Raw genomic sequence first — 16,806 nt, 5'->3', positions numbered from 1 at the left:
GACCCAAACTCAAACTGATATTAAAAGGGTTTTTAAATTACAGTTCATAGTCTTCCAATCCCTTAAGCTTATAGACTAACACATTAGATACTGTTTGACTGAGAAATCATGCATTTCTAAAAAGAAAGGAGTGAAAAAAGGTTTCAGGTAAGTATTCTTTTATGTAGGAATTATATCATCATGAATGAAGTGCCAGATTGAAAAGCTGATTTTACAAATATAACCTCATTAGAAGTTAGAAGATTTATATAATAAGCTCAGCTTGCTCATTTCCTAAGGAAACCAAGCTAAAAAAACAGAGAAAGGGGCTTAGTTATCAAGCTATTAAGCAAGATCTTTCCTTCCCACAAAAGTTCACAAACTTATCAAGTAGAAGCATAAGTCTCATGACATGAAAGAGTTCCAGTAGATAACAGTAAAAGGCTACTGGTAAATTCCCAAATAATTATAAAAGTAATTTTTCACTATTTCTGAAGCCAACATTTGTCAATCATGACCACATCTCAGTGTCTACAGCTACTTATTCTTTTAGTATACATGTACAGCTATAACTGCATCCACAGATGTTACCGCAGCATTTGACAAGTGATGACTTCAATTAGTTTTACAACGAGATTTCAAGAAAGCAATTAAGGACAAAACCAGCACCTTTCCTTAAGTTAAATATACAAAATATAACTAAAGGTAGAGTCTTCAAAACAAAGGAGGTGAATGTTCCATTAAACACCACCACCACATCCTCAATAACAACCACAATAAAAAAAAATAGCCTATATCAGAGAAAAAATGACAAAAAAACCCCCAAACTAAACCAACAAAAACCAAAATGGGCACAAACTGAGTTTCTGTCCTAGTGGATAACCTCCTCACCGTGCTACTGGCTTGCTAAATGCTACTTTGCCACCGCAGCCCTCCAGGTCTCACTTTCCTCCTGTCACACCAGTAACAAAAGAAGGAGTACTTACCTTCCTCACCTGAAAGTGCTTGCAGTATTCGGCTAAAACAGAACTGGCTTGCCAGGTATTCTTAGTATGTGGTGTGTAAGTTGCACACTGCAAACAACCCCAGCAGGCTGGCTTCCCTCCTCTCTTCCTCCTTATTGCTGGTATATAACTTAGGACTGCACTTCAGGCTTTCAACTCTTCCTCCTTTTTCTGGTCTGCAACCGCCCTTGCTAACAAAGTAAACTCCATTCAGAAAGCACTGGAGAGAGACTGCGGGACTGACACCAACTATACCACACAGCCCTCGATAAGGCGGTTTTCCTGTCTTCAATTTGTGTCTTCAAATAGCATCCTTCTACTTGGCTCAAAATTCAAGGGCACGCCAAAGCTCTCTGAGACATCCCACACTTAGCCTAAATATACTGTGGGGTTTTAATAAGCAATGACACTTGCAGTCATACGAAGTGTCCCATCCTTCCTTCTGGCAGCAGTCTCAGATGCTACATTAAGTCTCTGAAAACTACATTGACTTCTTGCTCTTTTTCATGAGTACTTTAAGGCTGACGACTGCTTTTAAAGACAAGTTGCAACCCTCTCCGTTTTGGGTGCGACGCTGCCCCACCACACCGCAGCTGACCTGGCGAAGCGTGGCCGGCTGCGTCGCAGGCCTCCGCACATTATGCCCCGGGAACGATCGCTTCTACAAGAGTGCTGAGGCATTGGACTATGGGACCTAGCTGTTCGTTCAGATTTCCACCTAACAGTGGAATATGGGAATATGGTGATAACCTCATTTCTTAGCTAACAAATCCCAGGCAGGGAATTTAAATCATATATGAACATAGGTTCATGTATCTCTACCTAGAGACTACGAGATGATTATATTTTTACACTAAAAGATAGCTTAGTTACCAACTAACACCAGAGGGTGCTCTTTCAACGCTATTTCGTAACAAAAATAAGGGGCATTGGCCCTGGTAAAAGGAGCTAAAAATACATTCCTTTGAAACAAAATCACATTCTTTAAGGAGACAATAGTCCAAATCTCTCATTTGTAAGCAGAAGTATAACTGGATGTGTTCAAAAATTTGAACAACAAAAAGCAACCATTCTAAAAGAACCAGAACAACACGTAGCAGTCATGCAAAATAGATCAGAATGGAAATATCTTCAGGATGTATTTTTAACACTCACACCTTAACCTGTGGCCGAGACCCTTTATTGAATTTTCATTCTCACAAACTAACGTGGAAGTGACTTGAAGTGCTTGCAAATTTGATAGACATCACCACAACAACTAGGAAAGTTTATGTTCATGCACTAATCTAGAGTAGGACACATGAATTAATCCACGGATAAAAAAGGACCCATTTGAACCTGAACTGTATCTGCACAACGGAAGCTCTTTTCCAGAAGTGCAAGGTGGCTGAATCAGGTCTGACAAAAGGTTTCCCTGGGACAGTATTTTATCAGCAGCAAGTGGCAGAGAAGAATCTAAGTTCGGGAAAACATACTTCCCGGGTACGCTTTTCCTGACTTGCGTTAAGTGGCTTATTGTTTCCTGAGTCAGAAATGGTCACTTTCTATTTAGGAGTTCCAGATGGATTTTCCTTCCAAGAATCTATCCCGGCCTTTCTTTAACAATCCGCACCATCCATAAGTTAACCCAACATTGCATGAAACAGTAATCGCAGCCTCCCTTTCCCACCAATTGTCTTTCTTCCAGGCAGAAAAATACCAGCCAAATCTATTTAAATAATTTCTATTTCAGAGCCATTCCTGCAGCCCTTCTCTAGCTCTCTCCTAGCTCTACTGCCGATTTTTAAAGTCGGTGTCACTAGAGCTACACCAGTATCTTCCTGAGGCAGATGAACTACAGATTTATACAATTCCATAACGATACTTTTTTTTGTTTATGATCTATTGCTCTCCTAGCAATTTTTAATGCTTTTTGGACTGCAGAAGAGCTGTTTTTCCACAAGATTATTGTAACTTGTGCATCTCCTTCCTAATCCTCTGAACCGGCTTTCCCTCCCATCAGCATTAAATGAATCTGTATCCGCACCGACACTGGGGACTGCCCCCGCCAGGCGCAGGACCTTGCACCTGGATTGCTTATTGCACGTAAGAGGAACTGCTTCCCAGGGTTCTCACGATCGGTGCACAAAACTGAAGCCTTAGATGAAACCAGTTCTCTTACCTAGTCTAGTCTCAAGTATCAGGTATGATCATTAATTTCTTTATTATTTAAAAGCTTTAATTAAAGTTTAATTTAAAAACTAACTAAAAGTTGTATTGCACATTTATGGAAGACTCTTCCAGCAGTCATCTTGGGCATTCACTGATGCCTTTAAAAGAAAAGCTGCTTCCTTTCTCTGTTCAAGCATGACCGTATCAATAATTTAAGTCAGTAAACATTTACTTCATCAAGGGCAGAAGCAGTATCTTTCATTCACACCTTAAACTCCAATGACCAATTTTTTGGAACCTCCTTTAGAAATCAGTATTTTCATTCTTTTAGTTGACCCTCCTAAATCAGAGTACAATCACAACTATCGCCCCTTTAAGAACACGAATATTGGTTTAGTTGCACACCTGTAAGATTACCAATCCAAGCAATGTTCATTCTGGCTTCACAGTAAAAGAAACTCAACTTATTGTGACAGTTCCTCATTTACTGCTCCCCTTCGCAGAGCTGTCCTGCTGACAATTTCTTCCTTGTTCTGTCCATTTGCGCTCTTTTATCCACCTCCTCCTCAATGAACTATTTCATTAAGGAAGCTTTTGACTCCAAATGAACCGGTCGCTTTAGTTCTGCCAATAATTTTAGGCTCCATAGTAATTTAAGATATAGTTTCTCTCTTCCCTCCTTCTACAGTTAGAGTTGAGGACTGAACTGGGGCCAGAAGCACTGGTACTCTTCCAAGCTCTTCTCACAAAGAAAAAGCTCCCCCACCTCCCATGCAAATAATTAAACCCCAATGTCACTCACAGCAGATTGTGCAAACGGGATCGTGCAGCTTCCCGTGTTGCAGTGAAGAAGTTCAGCTTGCTCTCCCGTGGTTTCGCCTGCCCATGTGTTATGAGGTTCTAGCGGCTGACCTACTTGCAGATGGATGGGCAAAAAAGCAGCTATGACCACACATGCGCTGCAGCAGAGACGCCTCTCAGTTGTGTACGTTTGTCATCACGCCTGTCCACTGTAATAGGAACAATAAAACAGCTAACAGTGCTAACAGACTGGTCTCCTGGCATACGAGAACTGATCAGTCCAGTCTCAAGCCTGAACCCCTACCCAGAGGGGCAGCGGATGAGAGAAAGGCATGAGAAGTGTGATGCCAGAGGTCGGGACAGCAGTTTCAAAGAGACACCAAAACCAGAAAGTCCCATGTTGGTCCCAGGGGGCCCCGGACTAGCAATTTCCAAACCTGTTCTGAACAGGTACCTCCAACTCACTAAACATTAAGGTATCTAAGTGCTTTTCTCAGTGACACGAGCCCAAACCTGAGAACTGATAATTCACTTATTCATGGAACAAATATGCCTACAAGGGAACAAAATCCTGTTAGTCTAAAGGGTAAGAAGGAAACCACCACACTCCGCACAGTACCTCTGTGGCTAATCACACTGGCAAAAGCATTCTGTTCTCTGAGTCACCTGGAGCAGAAAACTACAAAGAGGTATACAACACTCACAGGGAAAATCATTTTAAGCATAGCATCCTTTTCCTACCGTTGCATTTTTAATTAAAAAAAAAAAAAATTAGATAAACTAAAGAAAACCCTGAAGCAACCTAGAAGGTAAAATAATTTTCAGAATTAGCAAATGTTCACACAAGTAAGAATATGCCTGGCCGAAAGGGGGGAAAAAAAGTACTTTTCCATTATTTCAGATTATAAATTAAACAGTTTCTGTTTGGATTTATACATTGCTTGAATGTAAATTTACAAACTGGCCTTGTATTTTGGTTGTTGTTTTTGCCATTTTTTCATATGGTACTATTGCTAAATGATATAGTAAATTACCAAAATTTACTAAGATGTCCAGAACATTTGCAATACCTTTTGCTTAACGAGATATAGTCACAGAACTGGCTTTCTTTCAAGCACCATCTATCTATGAGCGTGCAACTTTCTAACAAGATAGGAAATTAAGTATAAAACATACTTCCATCATTCACTAAATCACTTTTGGTGGAACTAAAACGCTGGTTTTTCAACACTTTTATGCGATGGATAACCAGATCGCGAGTGGATGAAGCAATTATAGAAGGAAAAAGTTTGCTCAAGTCCTACTCAAAATGCTCACACGTTTTAAAGAAACGACAATGGACAGAAACACTTGCTGCTCAGGCAGTAGTGAAGCCAAGCAGAGAGGTGAAATCAGAACAAAAACCAAAACCAAATCTGTAGGCACAGGTTAACACCCACTTGAAAACAGGCAGAAAGGGCAATGAAGGGAAAAGCAGTAAGAGCAACTTGTCATTTAATTGATTTACATTGAAGAGTTTTCTGTTCTAGACATCACCAACCAGAGTCTAGTTCTGTGAAAGAGTTTTTTGTGTAACTGATATTGACATTCAACGTAAAACATTTTACAGTGCATTTCTTACTGCAGAATGTTCTTCCATGCATCGTTTTAAAATTATTTAACCGCGAAAAACTATTTTTATTCACTGATCATATAAGCATAATTAAGTTCATATTTTTAAATCAGCAAATACTGATAAATATAAAGCTAGAGTATAGACAAATTTGCTAGAAAAGTGGGAACGTACTGAGTATGAAGCCGTCAAATATGTATGTTTTCATGAACATTGGTGCAAATAACTATTGGCTAACTACAACTTTTATTTTTGAATTTATAACTCTGAAACACACTGTCAGGAAAATCCGACTGTTTTTAACTTACTAACCAAAATTTTTAACTAGAACTACTCAGACTCAATAAAAAGTCATGAAAAACTCTTCATTAAAACCTGGGTAGCATTTAGTGAATATACTCTTTAACCGTTACCACTGAGTATATGTACAGTATATTGCTTTAGTCTAGTAGACACTAAATAGAATTTTATTTCAAGGAAATAAGTTATGCAAGGGTATCACCTTATATATACGACCACCAACATGCCTGGGTTATATGAGCAGAACTACAGGACAGAAACAAAGGTAGAACAAATGATTACATGTCAAGGGACAGTTTTTTTCCTCTGCTCTATTACACAGCTTCAAAGACTTTAAAAAATATTAATGATACGATTTACATTGAAAAATACATCTCTAAGTAGTTGCTTTGTCTTCACCTGTACACTGAGAGGACTGAAATTAAAATTTTGTTCTACCACTGGTTAGATAACTTCATCACTACATCTTAACTTCAGCATCCTACTTCAACTTTCTGTGCAATCCTTTCTTCTTTCATCCACCATATCCTGAAAAACCTTTAACTTGCTATTTGTAAGCTACTAAAACAGAGTGCTGTGAAATCAGTACATTAGTACACACTCTCTTTTTATTACTCCTGGCCCAGATGCTAGACATCTGTATTAACCCCTCTTCCATCAGCTATAGTTTGTTGAAAGTCAAAGGACTAGCACAGAATGTTTCCATCAGCATCCTGTCACCTGGTTAGGTACTTGTACAAAACAATGATACATAAATGCCAATGCATTCACAGCACTTCATAATCTTAAACCTTTTTCGTTGGCTATGTACCACAGTGGAATGACTTTGAAGTCATCATTAATATGGCTTTTCATTCAAAATTTATCAACTGTTACACATTTTCTGCAAGAGAAACAGCAGCCTACACTCGGCTTATAAAAATGCGTGTCACCGAACTAAATCATGGCGTGGGGAGGTTGGTAAGGTATTACCTCAAACGTACCTAGAATGCAGTTAAGTTTTCCCAACAGTAACAAAACAAAGAGTTAGATCCTGACCTTCACTTAAGTCTTTGGCAAAAATCTCATTTCCTTCTCCATTACAAGGACTTCACCCTATCTTTTAAAGTCGTTTAGCAAGCAAATCACTTGTAGTAAGAGACAAAACAACAAAATACCGTTCTGTGGCTCAAAAATTTTACGTGAACTGTCAAAACCAACCCAAAATTATTTAAACATGATGTGAGAGTATTATTTTTAAATTTTGAAAGGAAGAAATAAATATTGATAGGCAACTTAAACCAAGAATACTTTTTACAAATTGTATTTACTATCCTGTGGCAATTCTTCGAGCAACACTTGTTCTTTAATTTTATGTAAAATGGGTCATTAACCAAGACATTTCTCAGTGCTGACAAAAACCAACTTTCGACACTCTTTGTTCCTAGACCTTACCAACTTTACAACAAAGAACCTCAAAACTGTTGAATGTCTCCACAAGTAATAGGAATACAGACAATTTCACATGACACTCAAGCTTTGACCTGACTGAACCCAAGTGATGCTAGCGCGTTGGAATGATTTATATGTACAGAATGCTGATAAAACGGCAACCAGACGGAGCACCTTATTTAGCAAGGCTCACACATAAGTATGCGGTCATTACTAAGGACACCACCGCTGAAAATTAACAAGTTTCTTATCACAACTTCAGCAGCAATTTATCTATTAATGCATTTATGTATGTAGATACAAGCAAAATAAGTGAACTGTAAAAGCCACAAACAACATTCACTCTTACAGAGTCACTAACGTATGCATAAACAAAGGTTTTCGCAGCTGTCTTCTACCTAGCTGATACACTAATCATAACTAATCAGTTTTAAACATATTTAGACATTTCAGTATAGGCATTTGTGATACCAATTAGAACAATTCTTTGCCATATGAAATAATATATTCCATTTAATCACCAATTACCTTTTTTCCCTGGAAACATGCAGAAAGCATTCGCTGCTCTTGTTCTTATTGCAAAAGATTAACACGATTTTACTGTTACTTTTATATAAAGTGTATCAAAAGCTGAGTTAAAGTGCTATGAAGATTTTAACTGCTCAGCAGTTTCGTTTTACCTGGAGACTTTTTGTTTGATCTTGACTGCATCAAATAGGACTGGCGTGGCAGCAGAGGTGAAGATGGCAGCGACATTGAGACTCCTTTAGCCAAGTTCATTCTATAAGCGTCCTCAGGGACCGGCTGATCGCCAGTGGGGAAATCTGCATTGTGGCCAGATGTTGCTATAACCTGCAAGGCATTCTCTGGACAGGAGTCACCTGCTAAAAATAAAATGTTGTCATCTGTTACGTGATATACCAAAATGAAAAGCATAGTGTTGCATTGAAGTACAAGCATTTAACATAGAAAAACATATTTGCCAGCAACAACGCAGCATGACTCATCTTACTGTGCACTCCCCGCTTCCCTGTACTCCCTTCCACAGAACCCAGATAACCACCAGAAAAATTCAAATACACAAGTAAGAAAAACCTCACTTTCAACAAAGTAAGTACTTTCCAGTTTTCATCCTTAGAGGTAAAACCAAGTTTCTTATGAAGATAAAAGTATTTTTTACAGCTGAAAAGGTATTTTGGGATCACTGGGATATCCTGAAAGTCAAGACCGCCTGAAAATACTGTTTACTGAACTAGTTAAAGGAGGAATTTACTTGGGTTACCCCTTACGGTCAATGAAAAGGTGGATCACTAAAAGGTACACTCATAGATGGCCAGTCTAAACTTTATTTTTCTGTTTTAAAACTGAGAGGTGCAGTTACGTGCAATTTGACAGCAACAGTGATTTTTTTTACCTAAGGAAAAACAAGCTATTGGTTCACAACACACTAAGTGGCACACCGAAACGGGGAAATACACTCAAAACAGAGAAATGCCTTGCTGGTGCAGGAAATGCAATTTCAGCTAAATCAAGAATATGTTTTCAAAACAACAGAAAAATAGATTGCACACAGTAATGATTCAAAGACAGCAGAAATACACGTTGAAAGCGCTAGGGTTTTCCTAGTCAAATGACAGAAACAGAGCTGAAAAACAAAGGTTAGCAACTAACTACAGCTTTTTTTAATATCCAAATTAGGGTATTGCTCAATAATTTACATGAACTACTGTTGAAATTGAATTGGTATGACCAAAGATAAAAAATAGCAAAACAAAACTGGTGCAAAGAGGAAGGAGAATGCCAGAACATTTTTTAGACAAGTCCCTGTGCAACAAGCAGCATGCTTGAAGTACTGGAACCCAAATACAGCTAGAAGACAAGACAAATGAGAAGTAATATCTTGTCAAATGTGAATCCCTCATACCAGGCTTATTTTCCTACAGCAAGGAAAACACTTCAGATAAATGTGGCTCTACAAGATCCGCATTTCTTGTTCATTCTGTTGTCATTCAATTGTTGCCTTCAATTTTTAACAGCTGTTCTCCGACCCCATTCCACTGCAGGCAGCATTAACTGCATACAACGAACTTCCACGCTGTGTCAGAAGGAAAAAAACAAACTTAACCCTTTGAGAAAAGTAAAAATATTTTTGTCAATTTAACTACTGCTCCCTTTTTTTAGACGTATGCACGGAAGATAAGAAAATCAAACATGCCTGAATGTTAAAGTCTATTGCCAAAGGTGCATGTCCAAGATTATTTGGGGTTTTTTTCTAGCCATACTTTTGTCCTCACAAGAACCACACGAGGGCTATGTATGACACAGGTCCTTGAAGAATGCTATGCTAGATTCAAACTTTTCTTAACATTTTGTAAACTGCAAAACTTACTCTCTTATTCCTCTGAAACCAACTAAACTACCACCTTCCAAAAGTTGCCCTCTCTGTTCAAACAAAATTCATAGTAACAGGTAATGATTTTAAGGAAGCAACTCTGGTTTCCTTAAGTCAAGATGGAAATTAAAAACTAAGTAACTGGAACTTTATATTCTTTTTTTAAGTCCATTGCAACTATTATAGGAGTGTAACTATTGGTTTAAAATCCTGGGAACTAGAAAAGCAGCTTCAATGTTTTAGCAAGCTAGCTCTAACACACCGTTCTTAAAAAAAAAAAGTACAGCCTAAGTGTATATTTAAAATAAAAAGACTAAATATTTTAGACACTATAATCGCATATATGAGGTTTTTTTGAAACACCAAGATACCTGAATTGCTGAGTTCCCACTCACTTTCAGTGGAAATCAAGAGGCTACGGGTTTTCTTCCTCTGTTCTTTTAGAAATTAAACCTTCACAATAGCTGTTTTTAAACCCAGATTTAACATTAGGTATATTATTATTTATAATTCAATGCAGTACATCTGAGTTTGCTTCATAAATTGTAGAAGAACGCACAGAGAAACTTGTGATATTCCATTTTTTCCTTTGAACGTAAGCTAAAAGCAAGGAAGTAGCACGGTAATGCAGCTAACTACAATTAGAAAATACAGGCATTCTTTTTAGCGTTTTTTTACTAGGTACATTGCCAAGGTTGGAATTTGTGTAAGTATTCCAGATGGAATGCTAGTGAGGGAGTGCAAGAGACGAGAGAACAACAAACAGAAGTTAGTTACTCCCCCATCAGGGTTAATAAGTCCACCTACAATGCCCTAATTTATATTTTCCCTTTTACTATGACACAAACAATCAGTGTTTAATTCATTGTCTTCTTAGTAGACTTGCGAATTTTGAATTAATTTTAATTTATCCTTCTCCATTGTATATGAAATGTTACACCATGGAAGAGAGCTAGATGGGGCTAAATACACTGCTGGTGTAACTCTAATCAATACGTTTAGATTATTTGATCATGACAGTAACTTGAAAGATGTTTTACAGTCTCTACGTATACACCACTGTATCTTAGCAATTTTTGTTACAGCAGTACTCCGATTTTTCTTATTACTGTATTTTCCTGACAGCACTGCAGATACTGCGGGGAGAGGCACAAAGGTCAGGCTTTCATGACTCAGATTCTAAGAGCAGTATGACTTAAAAAACGCATATCCAAAATGCGTACCACAGAAATTCTCCTTTTCGGTCACTTATTTTCCTAATTCTACAACAATAAGCTTTTGCTTATTGTCACTCACGTACCCATGCTGTTAAGATACAACAGCTCTTTAGAGCAAAAAATCACACCTTGAGAAAACCCAAGCACAGTGGCTTCAGCCTACGAGGACGTCATACCCTCAGCGAGGCTGGAACGCGTTTAAACACCGATGTATTGTACTGGAGCAGAAGAGAGCATGTTGTAAATGAAAAATGGCTAGGATACTGTGGAATAGCAGACAGCTATTAGACACAACTCATTCCAAGAAAGCAGAAACTGCACAGTTGCTCCTCCAGGACCTTTCTAGAGAACTGTTAACTAAATGCAACACTAGCTAACGGACCAATCCCACGTTTGTGACCTCAAAAGCCAAAAACAACAGGAACAGAAGGGAACCAGCAGAACTCATACACCACAACCCTCCGCATACTGTCCCAGCCGTAGGCACAAACCAGACCTTCTACCAGGAGGACAACTCCCCAGAGACCCCCATGGTCCCAGAACTCTCCTAGCAATAAACAGTAAATGGAAACCTGTGGCGTTTGAATGCCAGAACCTTACGCGGCCTCAAGGGGCTGTTCACAGAGAAAGAATCTGTTGATGGCAACTAAAACCTCCTTTCAGCGGAGGAAGTCCCCAGTCCATTAACAGTCAGAGGCCGGTGACAGGGTGAGCAGGACAGCTGCTTGCTCCCTACGCACCTCCTCAGGGTTATCCTTCCCACTGGCTTTCTCCCTAACAGAAGCAAACATACTCTCACCCCCGAAAGGGAGCAAGAGGTAAAGAAAGGGGATGCGGGGACACAAAGAAGTAAGTGCGTAGGAGGGCAGAACTGGGTAGAAGATTTGGAAATACAGCCTGCCTCTGATGCTGGGGTGAGGCTCACCTTTCTGCACCACATTCAATGGTGTCACAGCAGGAGGAAGAGCTGCTTCATGCCAAGTTAAGACTGCGAGGTACCAAGCTCCCACAGAGACAACCCAGTTCAACTGAGTATTAAAGCACTTGCCTCAGACATACGCAATTTTATAATAGGATCATGGGTCTGTATCACAGTGAGGGTTACAGGACAAAATCAGAGGCAGATGACCTCTGCCTCTTGGTCCTACGGGCTCTCTAAACTGACCCACAAAATTTAACCTATTCTTGCAGTACAGCATGAAGGGAGGTTCTATACCCACACAAGTGATGTTATTTATGGCTGGCTATAGTTAAATTACACATGTGATAATGTGGGATGGCAAACTTGATTTTATATGCTTATATCATCCTTTCTTCAGTCTCTGAATCTATCCTGTATATTTAATTTATCCTAATCCTGCATTTTCTATTGTATATAAATCGGGCTGAAGACCAAATCCACACATTTCATCCAACTTACAGCAAAATCCCCGTAAGATACTTGGATCTACATATATGACAAGACAGACCCCAAATTACAAGCTTGTGGGATCCATAAGGTAATACATTATGCTTTCCACACAACAACTTGATATTAGGGAAACAATACTAGAAAAATGCATGAGTAATAGCTGTCAAAATACGACTTGTTACAATGCCCGAATATAACCAGATGCCTCACACTGATGCACACAGAAACCCAAAATTATTTGTTACTAACTTAACGGTTAGTAATTTCAAATATTTTAGCTACCAGCACAATACTTTAAATTTACATTACATTTCTTGGTCTCCATCCCAGTGTGAGACAGACAAACATCAGTTCTAGAACAGGAGGAAGATGACCTCTCACAAGTTTTTGAATAATGTCATAAGGAAAGGTCCTGTGAAATCCCACTTTCTTATTCTTAAAACCTCTGAGTTGTACATTTTCCACTGCCAAGTAGCCTCCAGACAAAAAAGTTTCATAAGCATCAATCAACACCAGAGTTCTTATTCAGTGGTCAAAGTAACCATGGAAACAACTTAATAGCTTTAAAAACCACACACAAAAAGCTTTGAGAATGGAAATCAAATCCCAGTTTAGTTGCACCTAGGGATGCAACTGAAAGGCATAATCTGATTAACAAACTACTCTTTTTTTTCTTCTTCCTTAAGATACAAAAAGATACAAGGATGGCTGACTAACGTAATGTTTTTGTAGAGCCTAATATCCTAGAAGAGAACTTGAACTTTAAGATTAAACTAATCCTTCTATTGAATAGAGAGGATAACTAAAACGAAAACCTTTACAGTGTATGTGTCAGTATTAATCATAATAAAACACATCTAATTCTTCATTCAATATACATTGAATAGAAACCAGAAGAATGCTAACTACTGTACCAAAATACATGTAAACTGGAGTTTGGTGCAAATGTTGGAATTCAGATTATTTTAACACGAAGGAATAGGACCACAACCCTCAAACCAGTGAAAGCTAGAACAATGACAGTGCAGACTCCTTAAGTCTCAGTATTGACAGTGACTGCAGAACAGTGTTCCACAGGCTTCTCTCAGCATGTATTTCTGAGATAGCTGATTTTGTCTTTTTCTCCTTTAATCTATCTATTAAAGTGAAACAAAAGACTTTCAACCCACTTAAAAAATATATCTGATATAAAATTGTGCTATAGCAGGAAAAATCTTAAATTCTGCAGTTCTGCTTAAGATGTTTTTAAAATAAAACAAAACAAAAAGAAGTGTTAACACTACAGGATCCTACTGCTGAAAAAGGTTCCTGGCAAGCACCATGGGGTGAAGTGCACCAACACCACCTCCCAAACAAATGAGAATTTGACTGTAACAGCCCAGCTCTGACCAGATTTGTCTGGCATGAACTGGAAAGCAAAAGGAGCAATGAACAACAGTTGCAAACTTTGCACTTTTATAAAACATTTGGGGCAGGAGACCAGAAAGTGGCAAAAACCCCGGTACCACTGCTAACTATCCTTAGGAGGAGAGAACGTTAATGGGACTGGTCTAGGGCTACGTGTCTACCAAGGCCACTGCTGGCTTATGTCGACAGTCCTCAGAGATCAAGACACAGCAAAGACAAAAAAGAAATCGGTATTCTCTATGGAAGAGAACACAACCAGCATTAAACCTGGTGGCTGGCTCAGTCTCAACCTGCGTGCAATCGCTCTGTCTGCAAACTGCCCTGACATTTCTACTGGAATAGAGGAATCACTAAATTTGTCAGCCACGAGTGTATTGTTGTGGTTAAAAAACTGCGAGGGTGGTAGAGCAGTGGAAAAGGTTGCCTGGGGAGGCTGCAGAGCCTCCATCTCTGGAGACTCTCAAAAGCTGACCGGACGCGGTCCGGGGTAGCCCCGGTGCTGCAATTCTGTGATAACTTCTGCATATACAGCCATCACTGAAACTCCTGTAAAGCTCTCTGGAGAATCCTTACCACAAAAAGCTGAAAAGGTGAGCTTAAGAAGTATAATTCCTTTGCTATTTTAGAGCAAGCATGATGGTCTGAGTTGAGACAGAATTAAATCACGTTGACATGGGGAGCACACAAAAGACTGTAACGACAGTAACTACTGCTGGGTTATTCCGCTAGCTGCTTTCCATGAGGCTTCTGCGCTCTTCACACCAAGCGCCCCATGGTACCTCTGTGAAAACTGGAGTTTCGAAGAACAGCACAAGTAGCAAAGCGCACCAATCTACACGCACACGCAGCACTATGGAAAGAAAGACCATCTCTGCAAACAGGAATATCCAACTTTCAGATGTGCTTACACATTACTGACAGTCTTATTAAGCTTTATTCTGCTTCGTAGGACGTGTTCCGTCGTAACAAACGTTAAGAAAAGATAAGACTTTACAGACAAGTTCATGAGGAAATTATGAGTGGGAAAAATAAATCAGCTGTATGGCATGAGGAAAGCTATACAGCTGGAAAGCACTTTCCAGAACGAGGCATCACTATGTCTAAGTAATAAAAAAACTGATTAAGGATTACCAAAAACAGTGGGTTTGATATTTTAAAAGCCAGTTTTTGTCTATGTTCCATTCCCATCCTATTTTTCAGCAGAATTGACAGGCAACTGTAAACAGAACTCTGTAGCGTGGTTCAGTGACTGTCTATGAGGTTCTTTATTTTAATTGCAAAACACTGACAACTGCCCTTTAAAGGATCTGTCTCTTTCAAAATTAAAACGCTTACACGCGTGCGTGTACTTGTACATACATAGCCAGTCCAACTCAGTGAGAAGGCAATCTAGGAGGACAGGGGGAGCCAAGTGACCCGGTCTTTCCAGTTCGGACAAGGTAACCACTGACACTACTACCAACACTGATCAGGGGTTGAGGAAAAATTCATGCTCAGCGAAGCAGTTCATCAGCTAGCTTTCCGGGATAGGAAAACAGGCTTCTGTCATGTAAAATACATGCATTAGGGAAGATCAACATTTAATTCTTTTGCTCTTGAGACTCTGGAGAGACCAGGAAAAGGGAGAAACTAGCCTGGAATGGGAAGAAAACTCCTTACAGCCCGAGTTACAGCGGCCGTGAAGCGCACTGAGTGAGAAACAAGCCAAGTAAAGGTTAGAATAAAAGGTCCAAATGGACAATCTTTGCCAACTATGCTCGTACTTGGCATTATTTGCTCACTTTCTGGCATTTATTTCTGAACTCTGGATTATTTTTTCACTACACAAAATACTAATGTTCTCTTGTAGTGCTTACTTAAAAAAACAAGCAATTTTTAAAGAAAACAGTGATAAACAGAGGTTATTAGGACCACTATAGTAATTTCCATTTATGTGTTTCAAGGGCAGGATCTTTTTTCTTTTTTTTTCCCGTTTATATGTACATGGGATATATCACTGGAATTAGCTTCTGGGAAAAGACATTCACCGCATTAAATACTCACTGCTCAGCAAAAAAAGGAGTTTAAACTCTTAAATAACTGTCAACAACCGCAGAAAGTGGGCAAAGCAACACAGAATAATCAAAAACAGCTCCATATTTTCAGCATGAAACAATGCTTCTTCTGTTGCAAGATATTTTTAGAGCAACAACAAAAAGTCAAACTGCAGCTTGGAAGTATTCCAGTACAAGTTCAATGTTCCAGCTAATGCTAGTACTTTATGCACCAAAGTCCCTCTGCACTTAAAATTCAAAGCCTAATATCATAGAGAGTTTGGACAGAAAAAGCCAACTGAATTTGCATATTTAGTTTTAAAATGCAAGCTTGTTTTATTTAATGATTTCAAGCCTTTCAATTTGCCAGAAGGGTCTCTGAAGCTCTTCATGCTCTCAGCTTGGTTACAAGTATGTTAGTCAGACAGAAATGTTTAATGAGACATAAAGGTGGGATTCAAATATGCATTTAACTAAATAGGTTCAGCTGAGAGTCGAACCTTTACAGCTCCAGGGAAATAACTCTGAAAACGCTTCATTTTAAAATAATGATTAAGTAGTAGGTCTTAATAAAAGATTAGGCCTTCTTGCATAGCAGCTTCACTTTTAAAGTAGCAATTTGGTTGCCATTAGCAAAAAACAAATTGTGTCAGTGAATTTAAGCACATTTATGTTTATCATTCAAAGTGCAGCGCTAGTGCTGTGCGTCAGGCTTGTAACAGGGGCCTGGGCTAATAGGAAAGGGAGAAAGAAAAACAAGAATGGCAGGACATCATACGAGCGATCACAGCTTGTGCCTTTGAAAGCCATTTTATTTTTCAAAAAGAATACTAAGTATAATTTCAATGCCTTAATTGTATCTGATCATATGTAAAAAAAGAAAGAAATTTCAAATTCACAGATTTCACCCATCCTGTTTAGTACAAAATGTTGATAAAGAGCAAGGCATACAAACAAAATAACTGAAAGTATGCCAATCTACAACAGAACATAATGCAGGAATAAAAGCATCCATTCTGTCCTAACATTCAAGAACTTTGTACACTCATATTTAGGTCAAAGACACTT

At 38.8% G+C, this 16,806-nt stretch overlaps 1 protein-coding gene across 4 annotated transcripts in view; it reads right to left on the bottom strand.

The window, feature by feature from the left end:
* The window catches only part of TANC1 (tetratricopeptide repeat, ankyrin repeat and coiled-coil containing 1), a 97,892-nt gene that overhangs the window by 50,064 nt on the left and 31,022 nt on the right, over positions 1-16,806 (bottom strand). For 2 of the 4 annotated variants that reach the window (XM_087732963.1, XM_087732964.1), the window contains one exon: positions 7,959-8,162. In XM_087732963.1, coding sequence (XP_087589089.1) covers positions 7,959-8,162 — 204 coding nt within the window. Of the gene's footprint in view, positions 1-3,936; positions 4,024-7,958; positions 8,163-16,806 lie in introns of those variants that run through there. The other 2 variants (XM_087732965.1, XM_087732966.1) reach the window with 2 other exon arrangements.

This window comes from Nipponia nippon, unplaced genomic scaffold (assembly GCF_047370975.1).
Source record: "Nipponia nippon isolate SJK-2023a ecotype South Korea unplaced genomic scaffold, ASM4737097v1 scaffold_5, whole genome shotgun sequence".
NCBI lineage: Eukaryota > Metazoa > Chordata > Aves > Pelecaniformes > Threskiornithidae > Nipponia > Nipponia nippon.
The sequence above is the reverse complement of the archived record's forward strand: the minus strand, read 5'-3'. Positions and strand labels throughout refer to the sequence as shown.